This window comes from Lipomyces arxii (assembly GCF_038497795.1).
Source record: "Lipomyces arxii strain Phaff 12-163 unplaced genomic scaffold V1512scaffold_3, whole genome shotgun sequence".
Lineage (NCBI taxonomy): Eukaryota > Fungi > Ascomycota > Lipomycetes > Lipomycetales > Lipomycetaceae > Lipomyces > Lipomyces arxii.
Window position 1 is genome coordinate 131490 of NW_027117702.1, and position 24714 is coordinate 156203.

Here is a 24714-nt window from a genome sequence, read left to right on the forward strand (position 1 = left end):
TGATACCAACCAGTTCAAATACGCTACACACGTAAAGAGAAACTTGAACCTTTTACACAGTGTTGTAGTCTCCTGCTCCCTCCGATTGTTCAGCAACATTTTCAAAAAAAATACCTGCGAGATCACCCGGCTTTAGCTCACGTTGGGTCTCTACCGTATAACGTGGCTTTTACGTCTCGACTGAAAAAGCGTGGCGGCATAAATCGGTGAGTAACGAGTACGTAAGAGCCTTTTGCAAGATAAATCTGGAATAAAAATTTCTTTGATATTTAATTTAACAGAGTCAATTCAGAAAGCGTGTGTCTAGCCACTCGCTAGACAAATGTGCCTTTGTTTTGGGAGAGGCTTAAACGTTTTGATGTTTAGATGCAGAAAGGTGAACAGAATATGAAATCAAGGTAATGAAATTTAAATACGAGCTGTATTCTTCCTATTGCAATAATCCAAATGTACCCTTAAAAATATCCCATGAAAAGTTACTTATAAACACCCATTAAAACGCAAACGACCCATATACAATGTTGCCCCATAATTATTAATCTTATTATCTGTCGAGGTTTGTTTTGCTAAATCGTAAGATGCAGACTTATGAACAAGCTTTTTTTGTTTTTGATATTCCACAAAATGCAACCACGTTTTGTTGTTAATTAATATCGTATTCAGATATAGCACTGACAGGCAAGAGATGCGACACGTCAGCAATCCGAGTAAGATCCCATTTAACTGCCAATTCTTGATCAGATCTGTTTACGATGTCAGAATAGTCTTGTACGACGTAACCTGACCGATCACGTTTCTCCCCGCCGTAACCATATGCCGAATGATAGTCGGTATCATCATCTCTTCGTCGCGGGACTGCGACCGACAGCGACGCAAGTCCGAAATCAAGCAAGACAGGATTTCCTGATAGTGCACCCACTAATGCGTTGTGTCCAGCGCCATGGGTGACCAAAATGATCACAGTGTCCGGCTGCGAAGGAGCAGAGTAAAAACACACAAGATTGGACAGGCCAGACGAAAATCGAGCATACATGGATCGCCATCGCTCGCCGTATTCGCCAGAATGACCCATTCTATCGGCTTGCCAAGTGTAATCAAGATATTTTGCCGCTCCATTATTAAGTAACCATGCCGTAGATGAGGCGACTAAAGACGCATGACCATCATTAGCCGGAGGAGATATGCTTGAAAAGTAATCCGGAGTCAGCCATTCACCTAAAAACGTGTCCATCCGTATCTTAAGATCGATTGTTAGCCCTGACACCAAGTCTTTAGATGTAGACTGAGTTGCCAGCGCAGCCAGTTGCTGAGTGATACAGTTTGCAGTCATTGCGCAGCGTAAGAATGGAGAAGTGTGGATACAGACAGTCAGTCGTTTTTCAAAAGTGCTTTTTGTTGAACCCGTTAACGATGGTAATAAAACAGAATCTGTAGAGGGAGAGAACGAGAGGTCAGTGCCATACGACGATGCCAAAGACGTATCCGATGACCGTGAACAAGGACTCGGGTCTCTCAAGAGTCCATTTCTTGTTAAATCAGTTCTATGACCTGCATATGAATCCGCAGTTGCTGCTATTTCAGACGCAATTGACCGTCCTAACAGCAAAGCTTCCTGAAGCCCAGCTCTGGAAAGAGGCGGGTCATAAGGAGTAGGAGAAGAATATTGCCATGACGGGTCTATAGAGTCTTGCCTTGTGGCGTGACGGGCAACGAGCACCCTTTTGAGAGGCATTTCAAAATGGCCTTCAGTCAGTACTGATAGATAAACAAAATATGTGTGAAATCAGTTTGTCTGCAAAGAAGAGAGTAAAATAAAAGGCGGAGTCGACACCGGAAAACTTCGTCAGGGTCAAACGCGCGACGATGAGGAACGACTTTCACATGCTTCATAACATGGTCTCATAATTACTCATTTAGTAGTTTAATTCGGAACTAAGTACATTACGGCACGCTACGAACTGTGCCTAAATGAGCATTGCATTGCGGCTTAGGGTTGAAGTAAATCCTCGACACGTTTTTGCAGAATATTGTTTATTATATTTCATAGAAAAGATGCATATTCACAAACACCATATATTAAAAACCTATTTCCGTTCAATTTGAATAAACAAATCGCTAGCTCCTTTAAGCGCACTACATAGCCGTGCGTCAACTTTCTCCCGCACAACGGCAGCGTCTGCCTCATGCGATATTTGTACGTGAATCGTTCCCCGTACACTCAGTGTACCGTCGCATTCAACCGGCCAAAACCGAGGAAAAGAATATCCAATCACGCCGGGAACTGTCACGACTTCATTTAATGCGTCGCGTAAAACGTACTCCTGCTCAGACGTCAAAGACAACAGCAAAGACGAAGCAGAAGACGTCACTAAAGGTACAGCCGAGATGAAGATCAACACTGCGATGAATAATGACGCCAGTGGATCAAAGCCACTCCATCCAAACACAGATGTCAAGCCTGTAGAAACAATGACTCCGACTGAGCCTAATGTGTCTGCCAAAATATGTAAAAACAAACCGTGCATGTTTTCGTTATGCTTGAGGCCTCCTTTGTCTTCCTTATGAACATCGTGCCCATCTCCACATGCAAACGGACTTGATGAAGAAGTAACTTCTCGAATACTAGATGGTGTACTGAACACATCGTCTGAGCTCTCGTCTTGGTCATGGTCGTGGTGATCGTGATGTGAATGGGAATGTGAGTGCGAGTCAGAATGTGAATGTGAATGTGAATGTGAACTTCCATGAGCATGCCCGTGATTAAACGCAACAATGCCAATCAAATTAACAATTAACCCCAAAAAACTGACAACAAGTAACTCCGGCACCCGCTCTATCTCTACCGGACGCCAGATGCGCTCAATGGCTTCCACCACAATTCCTCCTGATATTCCAATCAGCAGCACCCCATTAATGAATCCTGATAATGACTCAACCTTGCCCAATCCATATGGAAAGCTGGCAGATGGGGGCCACTTTGCCATCACACTTGCTAACAATCCAACCAACAACGCAACACAGTCTAGCAGCATATGTATACTGTCTGACAGTAATCCTAATGAGTGCGACAACAGAGAATACACAAACTGCACGAACATGAAAGTGAAGTTTAAAAGTAGAAATAAAAATATGCTACGAGTGTCCTTATGCAGCAACATCGACTGCACCATCTGCCACGGATGCCTCATCATGTCCATAAATCCACTGGTTTGGCTGTCCTTCCCCTTTGATTCACTAGTAGGCGCGTTCACTGACATTGTCACCGCAGCGAATGAGCTTGTAGACCTGATTAATGGTGACGGCATCAGTTTTATCAACCCCGAATTGCCCTCATCTGGATCCAGTTCATGAAAATGTGAGTGTTCCGACATTGCCTTGGTCTCTTCATAAAACCTCGACCCCCTCGACGAAGGCACATCGTCATGGACTTACCCGGATCAAACTCAACTATTATTACTCCCAATTCAGCATATTCAAAACAGAGAAACCCCACTATAATCAACATAAATCACCATGATTGGTTTGTCTAAGACCGTAGTGGTCTGTCTGCTTGTTTATTTTTTAATTCCTGTTGCTATGTACTTTTTGATTCCCAAAGATCCCACTTTCAACCCCCGAAAACGAGCAATTGTGTTAGTTCTAGGAGATATTGGACGATCTCCAAGAATGCAGTATCACGTACTTAGCTTAGTTGAAACCGGATTTCTTGTTGATTTTGTAGGGTATACAGGTAATAATACTTTTATTATACTACGAGACTTAGCTAATAAATTAGAATGCGCTCCATTATCTGCAATTCAGAACAATCCAGATATTAGGATTCATTCAATCAAAACCGCTGAGAAATTCGGATTACCAAAGGGCTCGCCTTTTATTTTCACGGCAATTGTTAAAGTTGTGTATCTCACTTACCAACTGTACTATCTGCTTAAGACTCTTAAAAATGCAGAGTATTTGCTGGTGCAGAACCCACCCTCAATACCAACGATGCTCGTCTCGTTCATCTTTACAACTTTCATTTCTCGGAGAACGAGGTACATTATTGACTGGCACAATTTTGGCTACACAGTTTTGGCATTAAAACTGCATTCGGATTCAAACATCATCGTCCGACTCAGCAAATGGTACGAACGTCGATTCTGCACCTTTGCATTCGCGCACTTTGCTGTCACGAAGGCAATGGCAGAAGTACTTGTCCAGGACTTTAAAATCTCGTGAGTATAACGTTGATGTTTTTGCGTTGAAATTGACGTGTCAGTGCGTATCGAATCGTGCCTCTACATGATCGTCCTGCTCGACAATTCCAGCCTCTTACTGCAGATCAAAAGTCAAACCTTTTGAAGACTAGTCCTTTGTTCGCCGAGTTCGATCCTAGCAAAGACAAATGCGTTGTCACTTCTACTTCGTACACCCCCGATGAGGACCTTACTGTTCTTCTGGATGCCTTGATGCAATATGACAGCCAGGCTGCTGAGAGCTCACTTCCCAGCATTCTTTTATTGGTCACGGGCAAAGGACCAATGCAAGACAATTTCTTACAAGAAGTTGCTAAAATGAAATACACAAAGGTTACAATCAAGACAGCTTGGCTGGCTGCAGACGAATATCCTCTAGTAATTGGCGCAGCTGATATTGGTGTCTCGCTACATTTGTCTACCTCAGGCTGGGATTTACCAATGAAAGTTGTTGATATGTTTGGCTGTGGTGTACCTGTTCTTGCACACAACTTTCCTGCGTAAGTGGTGCTATATATGGGTCCAGTTATAGTAGTAACCTAGCTAGTTTGCCCGAACTTGTGGTACATGGCCGAAACGGCTTGGTATTCAATTCTTCTGATGAGTTAGCTAGTCAGTTAAAGGTAAGACAGCTTTCTCCTTATACCTGGACATACTGACATTGGGAAGGAACTGATGACAGTGCCGGAAAAGTTACTTCTACTGAGAAAAGGAGCTCGTGTTGAATGCGGTAATCGCTGGAGCGAGAACTGGCGGATTACGGCCGGTCCAATCTTTCATATTCCGAACCGCGAAGATTTGACCGAATTAGGAATTGACAGCAGTAGTAGTAGTAGCGACGAAGAGCTGGTTGGCTAGTCTGTCAAGTTTGCACAATAAAAGTTATGTGTTTTAAATAAATCTATGACGAAACAGGCATTTTATTTTTATGATCAATTTACAAAAATGCTAAATACTCTTTAAACTCTAAACCTCAAACTGCCACAATTTTCCTTCTTCACCCAAGACCTGGGCCAAGAACTCGACCTCGCTTCGTTTCCGGCCTTCGGCAAGCCAGTCCGCGGCCAGCTGCTTCCGCCATCCGTCCAGCGAGTTGACTTCGGCCACGGCCTCCATAACCTGGCCTTCCATCAACGCTGACTCGGCGCGCGCAAGCACGGACTCAACATCCGATCCTTGCGGTTTGCCCTCTTTCTTCAACAACAGCTTCGACAAAACCCATGAACCAAAGAAACCAGCAACACCGGCACCATCGGGTACCAAACTCACGCTGCGAATTTCAGGCGCGATCAGCTTGAATCGAGCAGCGAGCTGGGCAGGAGTGAGAACTCCGTCATAGGCTGAAACCGGCACAGCGGCCAGTGCTGCCGAAATCAGTGGGTCTTCACCTCCAAGCTCCTTAATCTTGGCAAGGTAAGGTCCGAGAGGAACGGTATATGGGGTTGAGAGCGCGTTGGCCAGCGAGCCAAGCGCAAGCTGCAGCTGTGCGGTCTTTTCTGCAGACGCAATAAATTTCTCCGAATCATTTGAGACAGCGACCAAATCGTCAAGCGCAGACTTAACGTCTTGCAGTTGCGACAGTCGCGAGTCACGCTCATTCTCCACCTTGTCCAAAATCGACTTGCTCAGCTTCTTTTCTGTTTCAATGACGGCGGCAGTAACCTCGTTCTTGACACGCTGATCGTAAACCTTAGAAAATTTGCTTAGCTCCTCGGTCAAACGTCGCTTATATGTCTCTAATATACGTTGACGCTCAGCAAAATATCCCTCCTTCCATTTTTCGTCAAGCTCAATCAACTTTTTGTTGTGGGCAAGAGTAGCTTGTTCGGCTTGTAGAGCAGCTGCCAGCATTTGTTGCTCAACGGTTTCCAGCAAATTCTTGTCAAAGGTTTCCTTCATTGACACAAACTTTTTTGAGACATCACCGAGACTGGCAGCCAAGCCACCCATTTCCTCTGGTCCAACTTCGCCTGTCTTTGAAACGATAGTAAAAACAGTGTTGATTGCCTTGACAACCTCGTCCAAAGCAGGATCGATTTCGCCTTCAAACACAACCTTTGGCAGCTTCGGCATGACCTGCTCTTTAATAACAAGAGGTGCAGGAGGGGTGACAGTAGGAGCCGGTGTTCCGGTTGCAGCAGGAGGGAGAAGCGATGCAGGCTTGGGAACAACTTCAGTCTTGACCTCAGCCTTCCCCTTTTCAGCTTTGACAGCCGACAGATGAGGACCAGTTGCCGGTCCTTTGTAGTCACCCTCGGAAACCATTTTCCAGGTAGCGCCTCCACGGTGAACAGTCACTCTTGGAAGATCCTGTTCAAGCGGCTTTCGGCCTGCGTTCGGAAATCTACGCTGAAACTCACGTTCCTCGATTGCCATAACAATTCGCTCACCCAACGGCACAAACTCAGTATAGAAATCGTGAAAATTGTCATTGCGGAGCGCATACCACGCACCACCGCCATACACTGCGGCACCAACGACAGTCAAAAGGAGCACAAATGATCGAAATCTGTGAGTTTTCTTTTTAGGCGGAGGTGGTGGAGGTGGGCTCACTGTGGAGGACGTGGCTGAAGTCGACAAGTTTGGGGTTGACGGAGTGACCGGCGTGGGATTTTCAATTGGCGCTCTGGTTAAGGTGGATCCCGGCACAGAAGTTGGTGGAACGTTCGTGACATTCAATTGCACAATCTAAGGCATCGTTAGTTCCCAAGAGGGTATTCTATGTCTGACATCGCAGTAAATCTTACGGATGAATGTAAAAGTCTTGGAGCAGAGACGAGCCGAAGCTGAAGTCTGGAGACGCATGTGTGTGGGATCCGCAGCATCTGGAATTTTATATGACGAAATGTGAGAGATCAGAACAGAAACAGACAGCGCAGATCAAGTCACGAGCGCTTGCTGTGGGTTTTTGCTGGTTCTAGACGAAATGTTCAATCGACATTAAGAACTCTCAGAACCAATAGCAGCATTTGGTTTAAAGCCCTAAACCTCGACGACAGCATTTATCTTCTGCATGTACTTCAGTCAATTGATTACATAGTTAAGTGGAAGGATTAACTTATTTATATGATACGAAAAATCTGTGTGTTAATAAGATATAATTAGTGCTGTAGTGATTGACCGCGCGATAGTTGAAATTAGTGCGTCCTTCTGAGGTACTTGCTGGTTCGGCCTATTCAAACAAGTTCCGTTCATTCATTCACAGCTAGTTCAATGCACAAAACAACCAGTCTATTTAACATTGAATGGTAACTTGAATGTACTGTTCAAAAGTTTAATTCAGAAAAGTAGTCAGTCTATAGTACAGGAACGTCTTTATTTTCGACGTATTGTTAAAATGAATGGTGTACCGTCAAATGTAGATATGCCAGGCTACGAGACTGACTGCTAAAAAGTCACATGAGGCACATAAGATTCTATACATCATGCATTGCTCGTTTTTGGTTTGTAAACATCGTGTTTGTATCTATAAAGGAGATGTGGCTTTGACACGAAATGCTGTGCCTGCGTAAATCCCCTTTGGTTAGTCGTGTGTTCGGCGTGCTCAACAATTTTCCATAAAACCCCAAATCGTCGTTGAATTAAGGGTTAAGTTACCATCTGTATTAGTGAATATACTCAAATTCGATATTAAAGCGTAAAAATCGACATAACCGAATTCCGACTTCACAGTCATAACCATATTCCGGTATTCAAGGGTTGGGGCAGAACCGACGCGTCTTGTATCTCAACGACACCGGCCACAACCGCAATTGCAAACAGTTGCGGCCATACTTAGTAGAAAACACTGTTCCCCGTCCGATCAACCCTCGTGAACCTACTATAGGCCTACTCAGTACTGCGGCGGGAGACCACGCTGGAATCGTAGGTGCTGCAATTACTTTTTTTGTATTCGAACAGTAACCCAACCTTAATCGTGAAGCGTACTACTCCAAGAGTTCAGGAGTATATTTTAGTTTCTACAGCATTCAGTATGATGTTCAGTAATGAATCTATTTAAACTATACGTCCCACTCAGCAGTCAAAACAGTTCCGTAACTTTCAAACCCAGCTCTCCAACAGAAATAAGAAAATCAAATTATTCAAAGAGTTCTTCACTGTCACCGATTCAAGAGTAACAATGTCTGTAAGCCGATGGAGGCTTGCAATGTGCAGCCTCAAGACAGCAGTCATACCTAGGCAACCAGACACATGCAGCACAACATTAATAACAGATCAGACACCAGCTCATCGTAGCCAAAGTCAATGACCGTTAAGTCTGTCGCAGAACCCAAAGCGCCCCTGCCCGCGCTAGAATTCCTGCATACTCACTGAAACCCTTGGCCTGTTCACCAGTGAAGAACCTTGTTAGATAACCTGCAGATGTGGTAGTCAATATATATGTCATCAACTGATGGCACGATATGCCATGTTGCGAGCTAAAGATGTTACTAACTTGGCTAAGATCATGACTGAGAACATACTTGTTTTTCTTGTAGAAGCAAGTACAAACATCCGTCATATAGTGTGGTAGTTGAAGAAGATAGAGTAGTAATAGTAATATCGCATGGATGTATATGTATTGATAAATAGTACTATCACATGAGCATATATGTGTTATTGTGGAGAAGGTGTGGGGAAAGGAGAAAAGGAAAAGAAGAAGTCGGAGGGAAGACGAGGGGTATTTATATTCGTGGACTGTGGGCGTTGATGCGTTGATGCGTTGATGCGTTGATGCGTTGATGGGCGCGCTCTGAATCGCGGTCTGAATCGAAATATGTTGATGCAGCACGTGAAAATGGCGATATACCCCCCGAAAATCGCACTTACACCGCTATTGTTTTCTTCGGGCATAAATAAAATCTGCCTCTCACTCTTCCAAGTCGTAATGACCCAGTAAATGACCGTATCATTCGCGTAGTAGAAGTCGCGACGCGCCCTTCTACACCGTAAACAATTGCCCTAGACCTTGTGTAACACGCGTAGCGTTCGTGTAACCGTACGCTGTCAGAAACGCGGTCAAATAACACACCAACAGTCTATTTTCCGCACAATCACATCCTTCAACGCAACGTAGCGCTATGCCAGATGCTGCAAAGTAGAATACTGTTACAAACTAAAGTCAAATCTACTCAAGATCACAAAGTCGCCGAGATTTGCTTCGAGCGCTGTACATAAAAACACAGCCGCACAGTGTTCCTGAGTCAAATTAGAGTGCGACCTGGTCAACTAGACTTCTCGACGTCTTCAAACCCAGTTTAAACACTTTTTTGCTCAGGTACAACGCAGCGGACTCTAGTTTATCAATATTTTTTTATTTATATTGGACCGTATAGCATGTCTACATTTTATTCTTAGCAAACTACTGTATAAGAGACATGAATTGAGCCGCGCGTTACTGTGCGGCTTACTTATTTCCCAACATGGGAAGCTAATTGAAAAAAAGGTTTCAAATTAAGGGAGGTCGACCACTTCTCCCGGACAAAGAGAGCAAGATTTTACTGCTTGTTAATATCACACAAAAATGTATGGCTCAACTGTACAGCTTATAGTGACTTTTGTATGGTGGATAAGTATTGCATCTGCGCAGCTCGTGTCTGTTCCTCTGCTGAAAGTTGAGCACAATCGACAACCTGAACTTCTTTCTTGCATTTCGTGTATAGATAATGGGGGTCTTGTGGAAAGACAAGCCGAAGTGGATCAGAATGGATCAGATGTCTCCTACTATGTTGATATTGAACTAGGAACTTCCACAACCAAAAAATACAGTGTGGTGGTAGATACAGGCTCATATGATTTATGGGTATACTCCTCGAGCTGTACCAATATCTCATGCATTTCACATCAACAGTACGGCCCGAATGATTCGCCAACGCTTCAAATTTTGAGTAACCAGACATTTTTAATTGCATATGGTCAAGGGCCGGTTTCTGGAGTTGTTGGAACAGACTTTGTTTCATTTGCTGGTTATAATGTTAGCATGACATTTGGACTGGCTGAAAATGTAGCTGACGCGTTTAATGCTTTTCCAATTGATGGTAATATAGGCTCCGCTGGTTTTTACACTGCTTACAGCTTATAGGAACTCTCGGGCTTGCAGCAAGCGACATTCAGTTGAATACATATCCTTCCTTCCTGTCAACGCTGACCGCCGACGGTCTGATTTCCCGATCTGTGTTCTCGGTATAAGTTAATGAGTGTTATGGAGGCGTGATTTGGACTGACTGAATTTCAGATCGACCTTGGTAAAGCAGGAGATCCAAAACCGGGCACAATCGTATTCGGTGGAGTAGATACTTCACGATTTTCCGGAGATATTGAGTTTGCTGATGTTGTCAATGTGCGAGGTCTATGGGTAATTGGCCTCGACGACTGCTATGTTAATGATAAAGCGGAGAACTTTAAAGGCAAACTTGCGATGATTGACACTGGCACTACACTTATTCTCATGCCTCCGGCCGATGCTTTACAAGTTCATCGTGATCTAGTCGATGACAGCTCTTTGGTGATTACAGATGGCAGAAACTATGTCATTCCATGCAACACTTCCACTCGACTGGAGTTCAGTTTTAGTGGTGTTAAATGGCCAATGTCCCCAAGCGATTATGTTGGACGACCGTATGATGATCAAGGGAACTGCGTTTCAAACATTCAAGGAACAGCTATCAACGGCACCGCTACATGGCTATTGGGAGCATCGTATTTAAAGAGCGTGTACACTGTTTTTGATAGGGATCAAATGAAAGTGGGATTTGCAGCTAGAGGTTTCGGAGGGGTCGACGTTTATAGCGACGCAAGTTCTACATCATCGGCGTCGCCGTCGACTATGTCAGTAAAACCTACATCAATCGTGTCTTCACCTGTATATTCCGCAACTGCTACTGAGCTTCCGGTTTCTGTATCTGATGGTAAGTCACTATAAAGAAAATTCTGTTCTGTCTAATAGCTTTAGAACCTACGATCACTTTGCTCACCTCATTCTCTTATGACAGCATTACTCCATCAATGTCACTTTCCTTAGAATCCCAAACCTCATATACATCGATCTCAAATCCGAATTTCTCAAATTCATCAAAAGCAGCTTCTTCTCGGCATTCTTCAGCATCTTCTGCTAAATTTTCATCATCTACTTCTTCTTCAGCGTTTATTACTTCATTTACTACGTCTCCGACTTTTTCATCTCGGTCAACTTCTTCTGTTGCACCAAGTACGTCTACAATTAGCTTAGCTGTATCCTTGGGTAAAAAACAAAATGTTATTTTTGCACTAATAGGATCCGCCGTTTCAACGTGCATTTTGCTTCAATTTTAAAAGTTTTGTTTTCTGGGTTTAGAGCAAGAAAATATTTAGTTTTGTTCTTCTGGGCGAAATTGATTGTACATAACAATAGAATCATGTAAATATAGTAGTAAGGGTTTAAGGTTAGAAGCTTCGCCCGCATTTTTAATCTTTACTGCATTAAGCACAGCCAGTCCGCAATTGTGGGATCGAATCCACAAGATCGGCTTATTGTATATTGAAGTTATTACTCAGGTGCGCATAATTTTGCCATATGATCTTAGATCCATATCTGTTACTCTTTAGAATTGTCGCTTTTTAAGAGAGATCTGTTAATTCACCGTGTTTTCATGCTTGACCAGAACCAGCGTTAGAGATTTTGAGTGTAGCCGATTCTACTTACGGACGGCCATGTCTGAAGAAGCTACATTTCCTTCAGTGGGTAGTATTCGTTCCAGATGGGAACAGATGTCAAATAATGGCGATGACACAAACAGTAGTAGTAATGGACTTGAGAAGGTACATCCAGATCGAACTACCGAGAAGTCTTTCACAGAAGTCAACTCTCGGTCTATAGATGAAATCAACACCTCAACGTTTCCTCAATCGCATGCAAACATGCTGTATTCAAAGTCATTACCAGTAATCAGTACAGGCTCTACATTGAAAAGTGAAGATCTAAGCACTAAGCGTACGCAGAGTCCGTCTAAGACTGGTGTAAGTGCAAAATCTCCTGTACCACCTCCGACACGTGTTAAACCGCATCTGCAAACTTCATTCTCAACTCCGCGTTCAGATCATATTTCTAGAGGCGAAGAAAGTTCACGAGTGAGTGCTAATGGCGGAACTGGCCCGGCGGGATACAGATCATTACAAAGCAACGAGTACGAAAGTGCTTCAATGGAGGCTACGGTACAGACAAGAAACAGACCGGCGATAGCAGGAGCAATTGTACCTCCACCACCGCCTCGATCGCCGTCTCTCCCAGCAGTAAGTTTCTATTGGCATACTGATCGATTGTATTAACAAACTGTAGCGACCAAAGCCCGATCTAGCAGCTTTGTCTTATGTGTCAAACTCGAGTACTTCAGTTCCAAAGCTACCGCCGAGGGACAGCGAGCTCAATAGAACATCTACAAAGCCGCCACAACCAGCTTCGATATACAGTCGCCAAGATGGGGACGAATCGCTGTCTATCACTCCTAATTCGGAAATCAGAGGCCATAGTCGTGGTAGATCCCTGGCGGTTCGACCAAGTTTTTCTGAGACTTTTCCGTCATCACCAAACGGCAGAACATGGTCGGTACCACAGACTACACAATTCAAGCAAGATCAGTATCCGGAACGTCCTCAACCACGGCCCTACGTACCACCACAGCGATCAGAACTACAAGGTCAAGTTAAATCTACTACAAGTTCTGGTCCAGTTCCTCAATTACCGTCACGTATATCTTCCACGGATATCGCATCCGCTAAAACTGTGCACCAGCAAAGTACGTCTGCTATTGTTGATCACAATCCGCCGCTTCTTGGTGATCAGAGGTTGCCAGAGTTCACACAGTTTGGCTCATCCTCAAATGCTTTACTGACGTTAAAACCCACAATCACAGCGGAGACAGAGCCAAGTGACAACGGAGTGCCAAATTCGGTCACTCCCACGGTATATAAACCTCCACAACTACCGCCGCGGCAGCCCTCATCGCGTCAGACTGCGACATTATCTCCTGCTGCAATTTCCACCTCTGGCCCGACATCTATAGTAGACCAGGAACGAAGATCATTTGAGACTCGGCGACCAGAAGAGCTCAGAAAGACTAAGGGCCAGATCTCTGTCGCACCACCATTGCCACGTGAGAGAAGTCTATCACCGGGAAAGATATCGAGTGCGGTCGCTGCAGCAATGCAGCCCACACCCCAAGCAGCACTTCCACCATTGCCGGTTCGGCCTTCGCCGAAGCAAGTATTACATCTTAGTGTCCAAACTGCGATTGCGCCACAACCACTTACACCGCAGACACCCGCAGCAGTGGAGTCTGCGTCACAATATCAAACATCTTCGTATACGCAACAATCAGCTTTGCAAACTCCAGATATGACGCCCAGATCTTATTCAAGTTCAATGTACTTGACTCCAAGCACATCTTCTGGTAGCATTCCGCTGACTGATACGACCATCACAACGGGGGAGGATGTGGAAAATTTTGAAGGAGATCTGGAAGGATATGACTCTGATGATAACATTATGGCATCTACAGAGGAAGCGGAAAGACAAAGTTTATATCCAGATTCTTCGCGCTCCAATAGACGACCTCCAGTTTTGCGGTCCATGCCTCACGAGATTCAATGCAAGTCAGACGTCAAAGTTATAGGTATCTCTGGGGAATACGTTTGCGCGTCTGCAACTGTGACCAAAATTTGGAGTGTTACGAGCGGAGTTTGTTTTGGACAGATCTCACATTCAGATTATCGTGTGACTGCAATTGGATTTAAGCCATCAGTCAAGGTAAGTGACGAGGGAAAGGTCATATGGTTAGGAACTCGAGATGGGATTTTGTTCGAAATTGACATTACTCGGCTGAAGATTACAAATCGTCGAGTCGGCGTCCATTCGGCGTCAATAAAAGGAATCTATCGATGTGGCTACGAAATGTGGACATTGGATGACGATGGCCGTTTACAGGTCTGGGGCCCCGATGATATAAGCGGGTTGCCAAATCTTAGTGATACTCCTCGCACACAGCGTGTTCCCAGTCTTACTCAGTATGCGATTGTAGTTGATAAGCAACTTTGGGTTGGCCGTAACAAGCAGGTGACTGTTTATCAGCCTTCATTTTCACAAAATGAGCAATTTGTGATCAGTCGTCCGATGTCTGCAATTAAGCAGGTCGGTGAAATTACTTGTGCCGCTGTGATTGCCACCAACCCGGATTATATTTATGTCGGGCATGACGACGGCAAGGTGTCTGTTTACTCTTGCAGCAAGCTCGTTTGCATCAATGTTGTCAATATTTCATTGTATAAAATCATGGGCATGGTTGGCGTTGGCAAATATCTTTGGATCACGTTTAGAACTGGAATGATTTACGTGTACGATACCAGTCAAAATCCTTGGGTTGTTATGAAGGATTGGAAGGCTCACGAAGGGGCTATCTACTCCGTCGCGGTAGACCGCACTTCGATATTTAAACTTGGCATTTTGCCTGTCCTAACTGTGTCTCCTTCCATGAGCTCAGTAGCTATTTGGGATGGCATGCTCAAGCAAGACTGGCTTGGTGAGTATTTAGTAGCTGCAAGCATAATTTTACTTATGTATTATAGAGCTGAACATGCAAGAGCACGATGCTGATTACTGTTCATTCCGATCAGCACAAGCCTTGATTTGCACATGGAATGTGGGTGCCGCCAAGCCAAGTGACTTACAATCTACTGCGAGTGATGCAAAGTTTTTAAGGAAACTACTTGCGACTGCAGACGATCCTGAGATTATTGTGTTTGGATTTCAAGAACTGGTTGAGTTGGACAACAAGACTATGACAGCAAGTGAGTATCAATGACGTGACAGCGAAAGAGGACGATCTTAACGAATTAATAGAAAGCATGTTCAAACATAAAAAGAAATCAAAAGACAGTTCAAATTTGAAACAACACATGTCGCATCAATACAGGGAGTGGGAAGAGAAGCTGACTGTTGCGATATCGCATCTGAGGTCGGAGTATACCCTACTTGGGTCTGAGAAGCTTGTTGGGTTGTACTCATGTGTTTTTGTCAAGAAATCTGAAGTCAAAAACATAGGTAATTTGCGGTCTTCCGTCGTCAAAACCGGTTTAGGTGGTCTTCATGGCAACAAAGGCGCGATCATTATACGATTCACGCTTGATAACTCATCTCTATGCTTTGTCAATTGTCATTTGGCAGCTGGTCATTCACATATCATTCCACGAAATAACGATATTGCAACAATCTTGGAGTCAAAAATTGCTGTGGGAGGGATCGGAAGTACAGCAAAGTTGTCTGACTTGTTTGTTGGAGGCGGTGACGGATCCATGATTTTAGACCACGAGATCTGTTTTGTCAATGGAGACATGAACTACCGCATCAATCTGCATCGAGAAACTGTCATGAAGATGCTTGAAAGTGATTCTATCGACCGACTACTCGAAGCAGACCAGCTGCTGACACAGTTGAAGAAAAACCCGGCGTTCAGATTGCGTCCGTTTACCGAAAGTGTGATTACGTTCCAGCCGACGTATAAGTATGACATTGGCAGTGACAACTACGACACCAGTGAGAAGCGACGTATCCCTGCATGGTGCGATCGAATTTATTTTCGCGGTCCCGGAAAGATTTTTCCCATTGAATACAGGACCCACGATGTAAAAATTTCTGATCACAGACCGGTCAGTGGGGTATATGACATTAAAATCAAGACTGTGGACGCTAAATTGCGCGACGAGGCCCTCAAGCAGGCGTCTAAAAGATGGAAGGCGTTTGTGGAAGAAAGCATCGAAACCGCCAAGCTGCATTTTTATGAAAACGAGCAGCGCATGAATTGAGAAACTGTCACATTAAAATACTTGGGAGTACTATGGAGTTAATGGGAAACTCGATTAATTTTTTTGTTTTGGAGCTAAAAATGGTTCATGGGTATACGTTCATTTATATTTACGTACAAAAGATACAATTGTTTTAGATGAATAATTGGTGAATTGAAATATTCTATATCTACAGATAACAAATTTTTTAGAAAAAATTAAAGAGTTAAGTAAAGTCTAACCTAGTCGAAGAACAATAGTTTTTTTACCCTTTTTTACTGTGGCAATGGACTCCGGTTCGTCGGCGGTAGGAGCCGCGGAACTAGACTGCACCCAACCAGACGATGAACTTGCGGTAGCGGTTCTTGTAGGTGCACCTGCCGTTGCCTTCTTTCTTGCGGCAGTCGGCAAAGACGGGAAATTCTGTAAGCTGTTGTTCAAGCCTGCTTTCGACACGCCAGATGAAGCGAATGAAGACGATGATGCAGCGCTGGAAGGTCGAGAAGATGGCGAAGCAAACGTGATTTTCTGTTGCGACGGGGCCGGGTTAGAAGATGGAATCCACGCGTTGGCGTATGCGGTCGACGCAGACTGCGACTGGGCCATCGGGAGCGACAACGTCGACTGTGCCGGGGACGAGGCTTGCTTCGGTATCGACATTGGGATCGTCAGGTGGGCAGTAGCCATTCGTTGGGACAAAGACGACACCTGCTGCGAGTTTCGAGAACTAGAGCGGCTCGTGGACGAGCTTGACGAGCTTGCGGCAGAGTTTCCAGACCAGACTGAGCTCACGCTCGGTGGCTTGAATCGTCTTGCCTCGCCTGGCCGGACCGGGGTTGAGTTTGAAAGTTTGCCGGCAGACGGAAGTGTCGGAAAATCCGCATTCTAGGTTGGGTCAGCAGCATTATTAAAAATGTGAGCAAGGCGAACTCACCCTTGATTTCCATTCATTCCAGGTGCCCAAAACGTCCGTTCTTTTTCCTCTATCGTCCAACAGTTCTACAAACTCATGAACTAGGATTGTCAATTCGTTGATGTCGGTATCAAATAGATCCAGATATATGTTGATCAAGTTTTTTGCTGACGAGTTGTTTGCGATATACTCAGAATTAGCTTTTTTATAAGTTTCGTACTTCCATGACCCGCGCTTTAGAAGATTGGCAGCTCGTTCATCTAGTCGCTGTTGTCGGCTGGCAAATATTAGAATTTTGTCTTGAAAATGTGCAGAGAAACTTACAATGCACGCACATCCGCCGAATTAGTATTGTTGCGAATCATGCTCTTTTCGCGCCCTTCACGCCGGCTATTAGTACTTGCTATAATATTTGTCAGTAGTAACAAAATTTCAAACACCAGCAATCTCACATGAACCGCGGCCGTACGCTGAATCGGTATCGTCATTGTCAACCTCGAGGGGCTCCCAACGGTCGTGCGAAGGAGGGTTCGAGGTCTGTCCAAAGTCTGAAGACAACTGCGAACCAAACGATCGTCCGTTTGCTACAGCAAAGCTCCGTTGCAATGCAAGCTGGTCTCGTGGAACAGCCGCACCAGAACCAAGGGAATGGCGCTGGATGGTCGACGTTGCCGCGTTCCAGTTGTCACGACTAGTCACAGTCTCAGGCCGGTTCCGGCCGCCAGTAATCGGTTCAGATAAATGCAAAGTTCCAGCATTGATTGTGCGCGCCAGTCTATTTGTACCATAAATGTTTGGGTGCTCAGAAACTTGATGGGCCTTCAAATCAAGCTCGTTCTCAAACACAACAAATTTCTTTTCCAAGCAACTTGCGGCCAAACACAAATAGTGCCTGTCGCGAAAATGCTGCTCCAGAGTATCGTAGTTGAGAAAGTATTGAGGTTCGCTGTTTCCGGTGACGTGCTGATCGCAAATGTGGCATCGTTCGTGACGTTCGCGATAATGCACTCTAAGTTCGTCTATCGAGTAAAATCTGGTTTTGCAAAATTGACAATCTGGATGTCCCGTAAATCCCTCATCATCACCAACGCGTTCATGCTTTAGCAACCCTTTTTGCGTGTATAGCTTGTGCTCATGAGTGAAGACTTTTTTGTTGTGTGTACAGAGCTGACAGAGATATTTTTTGTGTACTTCAGTAACATGCCGTCGTAAATCTCCCCAGCCACTACAAACAACAGTGCATTTTTTGTCGGGACAGTTGAACTGCTGTAACTTTTTTGTGTCTTCCATAATTTCTTTTTGATCAAAATCAATTCCGAGCTTTGTATCTGAACCAACAATGTCTTTTTTTGAATAGTCTTCATAGCGTTTAGCATTGTCGATGGTGAATATTATTTTTGCTTGAATTGTCTATAAACTGTTAAAGCCGTGTCTAGATGAAGAGCTGCAACATCATTGAACATACTCGACAATGAACACAAGCGTTTGTCTTATATAATGCTCGCATTCTTAATGCACACACATGACATGACCGATGGTTACATGGTGATACAGCACTATATTTAATTGGTTCAGCACAAATAAAGCAAACTTCAGCCTTGACTTATTAGTACAGACGGCGTATTTTAAAGAACAAATCCAAAACACACAGTTTCTCCTGCTTCGGCAGGTTCAGTAGATTCCAAAGAATCCTCTGCATTACCAGTAGTCTTAGAATCAGCTGCTTTTTTCAACCTATTCACGGGTCCCTGATCTCCTTCTAAAACTACATCAGAACTATCGCTTTCAATCAAACCAATTTTATACCAACCCAAAAATTTTGTGACTTTCTTTGACCTATTATTCCGTTTACTTCCTCCACCCTTCTCACCGTTATTCTTGCTGCCATTCTCATCATTTTTAGCTGTCGGCTTGCGAAGCCCGGGCGGTGGACCCAATTCCAACGACGCTTCGGATGCCGACGGTCGTGATTCGTCTGCTGTCGCGGACAACATTTCTAGCTGTTCTGACCGTCGAGATCTGATGTAAGCTTCACAGACTGCAAACAAGCAGGTCAATTGCGACGCTGTAACTCGGAAATGCTCAGCACTTCTTTAGCTCCTTCGCAAGTTGGCGTCGGGACTTTTGCGCTTAAAGAGTGTCCGACCTGTATAGTACAAGACCCGCTTTTTACAAATTTGGCATTATTATCCAGTTTACTAGTACTGTAAATTATAACTAGTGTCTACATTTACGGGGACATAAATCCAGATCACAATGACTTTATTGATTGTAAGGTAAGGAAAAACAAATATGCCACACGCAATGCGGCTGATTAACAAAGGAGATTTCAAACAATGTTTCAACTTGTTTTTGCAGCCTGTTCAAAAACAAGTTTCTCTGTAAAATGTAAGGAGATTCATTTCAAATGCTTCTGTTGTCGTAGTATTAAGTGACATGTCTTGGTACAATATCAACTGTAGGTCTGCCGATGTCAGCGCGACACCTTGAGCCGCACAGTTTCGAGGGAGTATTAAAGAATTTTTTGGTGAGCAATTCAAACTCGTGACTTTGGCCTCAAGCAGAAACGTATTAAATAAACACAATGACAGTGACAAAGAAAGCAGGTACGTGTGGGGTGTTAAAATTGAGGAGACACTAGGCTGACTAGTGAATAAAGGTGTATTAGGCGCGACTGGAAGCGTAGGCCAGAAGTTTATTTTGCTGCTATCAGAACATCCCGATTTTGAATTGTATAAGCTTGGTGCGTCCGAGCGGTCAGCGGGAAAGAAATACGAGAATGCTGTCAAGTGGAGACAGACTGCGACTGTCCCTGAATTTGCAAAGCCGAAAGTGGTTGTCGAGTGCAAACCGGAGGAGTTTCTTGACTGCGACGTTGTGTTTTCTGGTCTCGATTCTGACGTTGCTGGCGATATTGGTATGTCGATCATAATGACTTCGAAATAAGTATTTGAACTGACGTGTGTAGAAACCGCTTTCTCAGATGCGGGATTACTGGTCGTTTCAAACGCAAAGAACCATAGAATGGACGACGACGTGCCACTAGTGGTCCCACTCGTAAATCCGAACCATCTCGACGTCACGGTCCGGAAACTCAAGACTGCGAAGGCACAAAATGTCAAAAAGGGCAGTATTGTCTGCATCTCCAACTGCTCGACAGCTGGTCTTGTCGTTCCACTCGGCGCGCTGGTCGAAAAGTTTGGCACAATCTCACAGTGCATGGTCACGACCATGCAAGCCATTTCTGGCGCCGGGTTCGCTCCCGGTGTGCTTGGGTTTGACATTCTCGACAATGTGATTCCGTACATCTCGGGCGAGGAAGACAAGCTTGAGACCGAGGTGTCCAAGATTCTTGGTGGCGTGTCTGAGGCAGATGTCTTTGTTGACCGGCCAGGCATGACCATCTCAGCACAGTGCAACCGAGTCGCTGTCTCAGACGGCCATCTCGAGTGTGTATCCATCAAGTTTGAACAGTCGCCGCCACCTTCGTTAGAGGAAGTCAAGCAGGCAATGCGCGACTACGTCTGTGAACCGCAGACTCTTGGCTGCTTCTCTGCACCACAACATACAATTTACGTTTTGGACGAACCTGACCGCCCACAACCACGACTGGACCGGGATAGAGATAACGGATACGCAGTTTCGGTCGGTAGAGTCAGACCAGATCCCATCTTTGACTACAAGTTCATCGTGCTGTCCCACAACACCATTCTTGGCGCCGCTGGCGCCGGTGTCTTGATTGCGGAGACACTACTTGCAAAAGGTGCTATGTAGACTTTGTACTGTAATAATACATTTTTGATCAAAAAAAAATCATTAAACTAATTCATTGCGCCAAAAACAAAATTTTGTCAGAGTTTTCCCAGTCCCAAATATCTATACGTTTTCGACTTACATCTGCTCAGATGGCCACATTCCAGGACTCTGTGCACGGTTATACTGCCCCGACATTGGCGGCGGCTGCTGTTGACGCTTTTCCCGTTCAAAATCCCGCCATCGACGCATCACAATCTGCGAACTGTCAAACTCGCCCTCTGCCTCCTCGTGGCCTTTGTCGCCTCCCTGGACTTGTCGAGTCTCACCCCAAGAGAAATCGTCAAACTTCCAGTACGCGTTCAGAGGAAGCACAAAATTCCACACTGGTAAAGCAAGCAGGTAAATCAACATCCACAACAAGTAGCTCCAACGGTGAGCAGTTACAATAACTAAGATACCGGGCAAACCAAGAATCATAGCCAGCAACACAAGCGGAATCACAGGCACAGGCTTTCTAACAATCGCAATCACAACAACGTATACAGTGAACGCAAGCGCGACAGGTAACACCAACGTTCCAATCAGCTCAACCATGACAACGAACTGCATTGACGCACAAAACACTCCACACAATGAGTTGACCAAAATCAATTCCATCAAATTGTGAACGGTGGAGTTAATCCATCGTCGACGCTGCGACAACAGCACTCGGAAAGTGTCTGGGACAATTGTCTTACATACAGCTTGTGGCACGAAAATTTGCTTGCGCTTGGGGAAGGTCTTTAACATCAACGTCGACAGGTATCGATCCTCACCAAGTAGAAGCAAGTTCTTCTTGTGCAATGTGTCAACGACATTATCAGAATAACGTTCGACAATATCTGGATTGGCAAGAATCGGAACCCAGTATCCGTCATCGCCCTTAGGTGCTTTGATTCTGTACATACAGAAACATCCCGGCAAGCAGGAAACACCGCCAAAAATTGACTCAAATGCCTTGGTCTGATGATGCGACACGAAGTACTCAAAAACCTGAATCATGGTAACCCATGACTGGCGTTTGTTGGCAATTTTTGTCTCGCCGCACAAACCCATGACTTCAGGATCCTTAACCATACAAGATACCATCTTTGTCAGTGAATCTGGATAGACCTTGGTATCGGCATCAACCATAAGAACAATTTCATACATATCCGGCGATATACCAGTGACCTTCCATATTCCGCTAAAAATCTCGTATTCAAGCTCAGTCATGCGCTCATCAAACATGACCTTTTGGAAGAACGACATCAAAATGATTTGGGCGTCACGCTTTCCTCTGTTTCCAGGCTTAGATGTAGTGGCCTCCTGTGGTGTACCGCACTTGACAATGCAAAGCATAGGCACGCGTTGCTGCTTAGTGCTATCAACAGTTTCATTGTCATATGAGTAAAATCCACAGTAAACTTTAGCCATGTTGTGACGCTTTGATCCAGAAGCAACCGCGACATAAGAAAACGGCTCAACCTTGTCCTTGGGCACGCTGAAATCAGTCATCATGGTAAGGACAATATCTGGCGTTGTCATTTCATTTCCGGCACCGCGAACAAGCCCGTCACAAATGACAATGATCAACTTGTGGGAGTTGGGATAATCGGTAGTGGCAAGCGAGTCGAGCGTAGTACGTAGACCTTCCTGCGATTCAGAATACGCAGTAACAAGTAAGACAGTGTGGGCAAGTGGGTAACTATTGGGCTGATAATCGACAGGTGGCTGAGGTACAACATTGTCTTGATAGTAGTCAGCCACAGTATCTTCATCTTCCGGTGGGAGATAGGCAGACATCCGTGGACTATCAGTGTTGAAGGGAGCGCCTTCTCTGCCACGCTCCGGGAAGGTGCTTAGTGACGACGTCGAAGCAGAGAATTGCATGTTATGCGCGACGGGCGACAAAATTCCAAGTTGATAATTCGGACCCTGTAAATTGCTAGCCGAATCGGTTCTGGAATGAGCATACATTGAGCCAGGAACAATCAAGTGTGAGGTCGACGAGTGAGACTGCGACGCCATGGTCAATGGCATTCTCTGGCGAGATCTTGAACGCTCAGTGTTCTGGTAGGGCGATGTAAATCTAGACGTGCGAGGAAAAAATCGGCTTCCACGGTTAGCTGCGCCATTGTTGTATGCATTGACGATGTGTGGAGCGGGACGATAAATGTCATCTGCCCAGTCTTCAATTTCAGCAATTCTTTTTTTCTCGTTCTTGGAGTATTTAACACCATATCTCCATGACCAGAACCAAGCGAAGACAAGCGCAAGAACAAACTTGGCAAGAACAATGATAACAATAAAGACTAAAGAAACGTACAGCACAATGTCTGACGCAATGCAACCAATGGTATCAGTATCAACGGTACCAACCTTAATTATTTCGGTCAAACATCGCGCAAGCTTGCGGTCGGCAGACGAAGTAAGCATACGAGTGATGTCTAGGCCACGGGTCATACCTGAGTCAACCGAAGCTTGAATTTCTGAAAATCTTGTGGTAGCAAACTCAACATCACTAGAATCAATCCAGTTCAAAAGATCAAGATCGAGCACGTTTCCGTTGTAGACGACCAAGCTGCGGGAAGAGTTACGAACATCATCCCAAGTGAAGTAGACCTCACCAGCAATTGAGAGTCCATAGTATGCTTTCCGAGCCGACGGCGAAGTATGACACGCATGCCCAGCGTAGTAAGGCCAAGTATAATTAGGCGAGCTTGAGCCGTCCTGATTAAAAGTTGTGCAAGGGAAATACCATGCCATGTTGCCGTCATTATCGTGTGGAATACGCGAATCCGAAGTTGGCACGAACAAATCTTTGCAGTGAGAATTCACGTTCTGAAACAAAAACGAACCATCCTGGCCGCCTGCATTGGTAGGCGGATACAGAATATTGGAAGCAGCGGGGATACCGGCAGCAGCAGGATGCTGAGAGTGGGTAAGATCATATGCACGCCCATGGATAATGAGATATCCACCGTTAATTGTATTTGACCGCATACGAGTGCTAGTATGCTGGCAGACGGTTTCAGTGAAGCCGAAAGTCAAAAAACCGACAAAGGCACCAATAATCAGAATGACCGAGATGAGACCCATTTTTTCTCTCCAGGCATGCTGTCTATCCTTTGTTGGCATACCACACCACTTCATGAACAGAGGCGGAGCCCAAAAAGTGACGAGATTGCAATAAAATTGCCAAAGAGACGGTGGTTTGTACTTTGGTACTTTGTGGGGCTGTGGGCGACCTGGGATTCCATCCATGGTCATGTCCTTAGCAGCAAAGTCTTTGGCTGCTGAAGGAAGTGGAGACATTGATTGGGAAGGTTCTGTTGAATAATTAGCAAGAACAATGCTGTGGAGTATAGGAAAAACGCACCCATTACGACAGCAGCAGATTTTGAATTGGGGGAGTCTTTAGATGTATAATCGTCATCGTCGTCATCATCATCGTAGTATTCGACCTGATTAGGATCAAACATGTTCTCCTCATGAGCCGATTCCCTTGGGCGTCTACTGCTTTCAGCAGAATTTGCAGGAGCAGAAGCAGAAGAACGAGAATTATTGAGATCATAAGCCGATGGATCTATACCTGTCGAGGACGGCAATACAGGCATATGCTGTTTTGCGGCATGTTGAGAATAATAAAACGTCGGATGATCACGTGTAATTCTTGAACGTTCCGGTCTAATAAGAGAACGCTTCCTATGAAAGTCGGTCGAAGTGGATGTAGACATTCCACGTTGAACGCCGGCAGATTGATCCCTTTGGTCGTCTTGTGTTGCTGGCTGATTCACTAATGGAGCCGAGACAGAAGTGGACATTGTTCTTGGACCAGATATAGGTCTCGAAGCCATTTGTGAGTGTTTTGCTTATTTTGTGTCTGTTATTTAAAAGAAGAGAGTGTGTGTGTTAAACGTGAAAAAAGGAAGGGATTTGAAAATAGAAACACGGTCAGAAACAAAAGAAGCTCAGCCGGGTAAACTACCCCTGGCAACT

General features: G+C 44.8%; 10 protein-coding genes across 10 annotated transcripts; 4 read left to right on the forward strand and 6 right to left on the reverse strand.

Moving 5' to 3' along the window:
• Positions 1 to 267: 267 nt before the first annotated feature.
• Positions 268 to 1849, reverse strand: V1512DRAFT_274417 (histidine phosphatase superfamily). Its single transcript, XM_066917777.1, has one exon. The coding sequence runs from the start codon at positions 1730 to 1732 to the stop codon at positions 644 to 646; it is 1089 nt and encodes a 362-aa protein (XP_066772886.1). The 5' UTR covers positions 1733 to 1849; the 3' UTR covers positions 268 to 643.
• Positions 1850 to 2042: 193 nt separating this feature from the next.
• On the reverse strand, positions 2043 to 3369 carry V1512DRAFT_258885 (cation efflux protein). Its single transcript, XM_066915519.1, has one exon. It carries the CDS (start codon positions 3303 to 3305, stop codon positions 2085 to 2087), a length of 1221 nt encoding a protein of 406 aa, XP_066772887.1. The 5' UTR covers positions 3306 to 3369; the 3' UTR covers positions 2043 to 2084.
• A 46-nt stretch (positions 3370 to 3415) lies between these two features.
• On the forward strand, positions 3416 to 5171 carry V1512DRAFT_258889 (uncharacterized protein). The gene is made up of 5 exons (XM_066915520.1): positions 3416 to 3730; positions 3776 to 4214; positions 4259 to 4735; positions 4783 to 4858; positions 4905 to 5171. The coding sequence occupies exons 1-5, from the start codon at positions 3514 to 3516 to the stop codon at positions 5091 to 5093; spliced, it is 1398 nt and encodes a 465-aa protein (XP_066772888.1). The 5' UTR covers positions 3416 to 3513; the 3' UTR covers positions 5094 to 5171.
• Positions 5136 to 7248, reverse strand: V1512DRAFT_221215 (mitochondrial inner membrane protein-domain-containing protein). The gene is made up of 2 exons (XM_066913712.1): positions 6983 to 7248; positions 5136 to 6923 (listed from the first exon to the last, which is right to left on the reverse strand). The coding sequence occupies exons 1-2, from the start codon at positions 7058 to 7060 to the stop codon at positions 5202 to 5204; spliced, it is 1800 nt and encodes a 599-aa protein (XP_066772889.1). The 5' UTR covers positions 7061 to 7248; the 3' UTR covers positions 5136 to 5201.
• Positions 7249 to 8325: 1077 nt separating this feature from the next.
• V1512DRAFT_258893 (uncharacterized protein) lies at positions 8326 to 9385 on the reverse strand. The gene is made up of 3 exons (XM_066915521.1): positions 9007 to 9385; positions 8699 to 8965; positions 8326 to 8591 (listed from the first exon to the last, which is right to left on the reverse strand). The coding sequence occupies exons 1-3, from the start codon at positions 9066 to 9068 to the stop codon at positions 8564 to 8566; spliced, it is 357 nt and encodes a 118-aa protein (XP_066772890.1). The 5' UTR covers positions 9069 to 9385; the 3' UTR covers positions 8326 to 8563.
• A 229-nt stretch (positions 9386 to 9614) lies between these two features.
• On the forward strand, positions 9615 to 11619 carry V1512DRAFT_258894 (aspartic peptidase domain-containing protein). Its single transcript, XM_066915522.1, has 3 exons — positions 9615 to 10252; positions 10297 to 10397; positions 10450 to 11619. The coding sequence occupies exons 1-3, from the start codon at positions 9739 to 9741 to the stop codon at positions 11134 to 11136; spliced, it is 1302 nt and encodes a 433-aa protein (XP_066772891.1). The 5' UTR covers positions 9615 to 9738; the 3' UTR covers positions 11137 to 11619.
• A 2115-nt stretch (positions 11620 to 13734) lies between these two features.
• V1512DRAFT_269919 (Endonuclease/exonuclease/phosphatase) lies at positions 13735 to 16046 on the forward strand (the record flags this gene model as incomplete). The annotated part of the gene is made up of 3 exons (XM_066917589.1): positions 13735 to 14764; positions 14811 to 15032; positions 15085 to 16046. 3 exons carry the CDS (start codon positions 13735 to 13737, stop codon positions 16044 to 16046), a joined length of 2214 nt encoding a protein of 737 aa, XP_066772892.1.
• Positions 16047 to 16179: 133 nt separating this feature from the next.
• On the reverse strand, positions 16180 to 19040 carry V1512DRAFT_221224 (uncharacterized protein). Its single transcript, XM_066913713.1, has 7 exons — positions 18749 to 19040; positions 18588 to 18697; positions 18404 to 18535; positions 17391 to 18348; positions 17263 to 17341; positions 16960 to 17215; positions 16180 to 16910 (listed from the first exon to the last, which is right to left on the reverse strand). The coding sequence occupies exons 1-7, from the start codon at positions 18930 to 18932 to the stop codon at positions 16263 to 16265; spliced, it is 2367 nt and encodes a 788-aa protein (XP_066772893.1). The 5' UTR covers positions 18933 to 19040; the 3' UTR covers positions 16180 to 16262.
• A 329-nt stretch (positions 19041 to 19369) lies between these two features.
• On the forward strand, positions 19370 to 20750 carry V1512DRAFT_258906 (uncharacterized protein). Its single transcript, XM_066915523.1, has 3 exons — positions 19370 to 19544; positions 19598 to 19855; positions 19907 to 20750. The coding sequence occupies exons 1-3, from the start codon at positions 19523 to 19525 to the stop codon at positions 20710 to 20712; spliced, it is 1086 nt and encodes a 361-aa protein (XP_066772894.1). The 5' UTR covers positions 19370 to 19522; the 3' UTR covers positions 20713 to 20750.
• On the reverse strand, positions 20701 to 24682 carry V1512DRAFT_289682 (chitin synthase-domain-containing protein). The gene is made up of 2 exons (XM_066918188.1): positions 24095 to 24682; positions 20701 to 24044 (listed from the first exon to the last, which is right to left on the reverse strand). Exons 1-2 carry the CDS (start codon positions 24570 to 24572, stop codon positions 20830 to 20832), a joined length of 3693 nt encoding a protein of 1230 aa, XP_066772895.1. The 5' UTR covers positions 24573 to 24682; the 3' UTR covers positions 20701 to 20829.
• Between the last annotated feature and the right edge of the window lie 32 nt (positions 24683 to 24714).